The sequence below is a fragment of the Sceloporus undulatus genome, unplaced genomic scaffold, assembly GCF_019175285.1.
Source record: "Sceloporus undulatus isolate JIND9_A2432 ecotype Alabama unplaced genomic scaffold, SceUnd_v1.1 scaffold_35834, whole genome shotgun sequence".
Lineage (NCBI taxonomy): Eukaryota > Metazoa > Chordata > Lepidosauria > Squamata > Phrynosomatidae > Sceloporus > Sceloporus undulatus.
In genome coordinates, this window is record NW_024838745.1 from 1 (window position 1) to 1,174 (window position 1,174).

The 1,174-nt window shown below is 46.3% G+C and overlaps 1 protein-coding gene across 1 annotated transcript; it reads left to right on the forward strand.

Moving 5' to 3' along the window:
* Positions 1-808: 808 nt before the first annotated feature.
* Positions 809-1,080, forward strand: LOC121918784 (microtubule-associated protein 4-like; the record flags this gene model as incomplete). Its single annotated transcript, XM_042444772.1, has 1 exon — positions 809-1,080. A coding segment is annotated over exon 1 (238 nt), but the record flags the coding sequence as incomplete, so codon positions are not given.
* Between the last annotated feature and the right edge of the window lie 94 nt (positions 1,081-1,174).

A 1,174-nucleotide genomic window follows, 5' to 3' on the forward strand; every position in this document is an offset into this window, starting at 1 on the left:
ATATGTGCCAAATCTGTGTCGAAATGTTAAACTAGAGCAATAAAGCTTAAATAGTAAAAGCAAAAATAACATTTGAGGACTATTGCTGGAAAAGGAAGTTCTTATCCTGGCCTGTGAAAAGTCCTAGTTAATGTGTGCAGAGAGACAAATAGGAATCCATGCATTTCACTGTTGCCCCAGTAGTGGATTGCAAAGGACTATTGCCTGCAGAAGAAGTTATTTTTGGGTTGCTCATGCAGTTATGACAAAGGCTTGATCCTAATGTGTTGGAGACTGTAGAAGCCAATAGGGTGCACTTGTTCTTTATTTACTTTACTTTGTTTAGGAAATAACTGCATTGCTTTGTGTTTGAAATCACTGTGATTTTTATATTCCTTTGGCTTGCAGAGGTGGCTAAGTTGCAGCCTGCAGGATGCTTGTGACCCCCAGAAAACCCAGGGATTAATTCTTGTCCCCAAATGCCTGTTAAGGGCATTTTGGCATTGTTTTTGGCTTGCCCTGGGCCAATTTAGGGCCAAGGACAGGTCTTTTTTTAACAGGAAGTTAACAGGGAATGAATTCTATTCACTTCCTGTTGTTTAAAAAGAGCTCCCATGGCCCTAAAACGGCCCAGGGGCTTAAAAATAGGGTGAAAATGCACCCCCCCCAGCCCTAGAGGTTGCTTGGGAGCATTTTCTGTATGCAGTGGGGCATGCAGCCCCGAGGAGTCTCCCAGAGTTCCCCCCCCCCCCACTACTGCAAACAGAACTTACCCAGCATTGCCTTTGCCTGCACTGCCTTTGTCTGTCTAAAGAGTTCTCCTTTTTCTTCCTCAGCTTTTAAGCCCAGAGAGGTGCTGAGCCATGGCTGACTTGGACCACAACCTCAGTCTCGCAGATGCCCTGACTGAGCCACCACCGCAGATTGAGGAGGAAGTGAAACGGGATTTTATCGCCACCCTGGAGGCGGAGAAGTTTGATGATGTGATCGGAGAAAAAGTTGACAAAACGGACTATGTCCCTCTTTTAGATGACGACGACCCCAAGGCTGGGAACCAGGAAGCGAAAACCAAACCCCACGCTGACAACGTTCAGGTGGAGCGTAAGTGTCTCAGTGGATGTCTCAGTGACCGAGGAACAGGTGGCAACAAAGAAGGGCATCCTGCATATAAGAGTCAGATTGTGCCATTAATGCT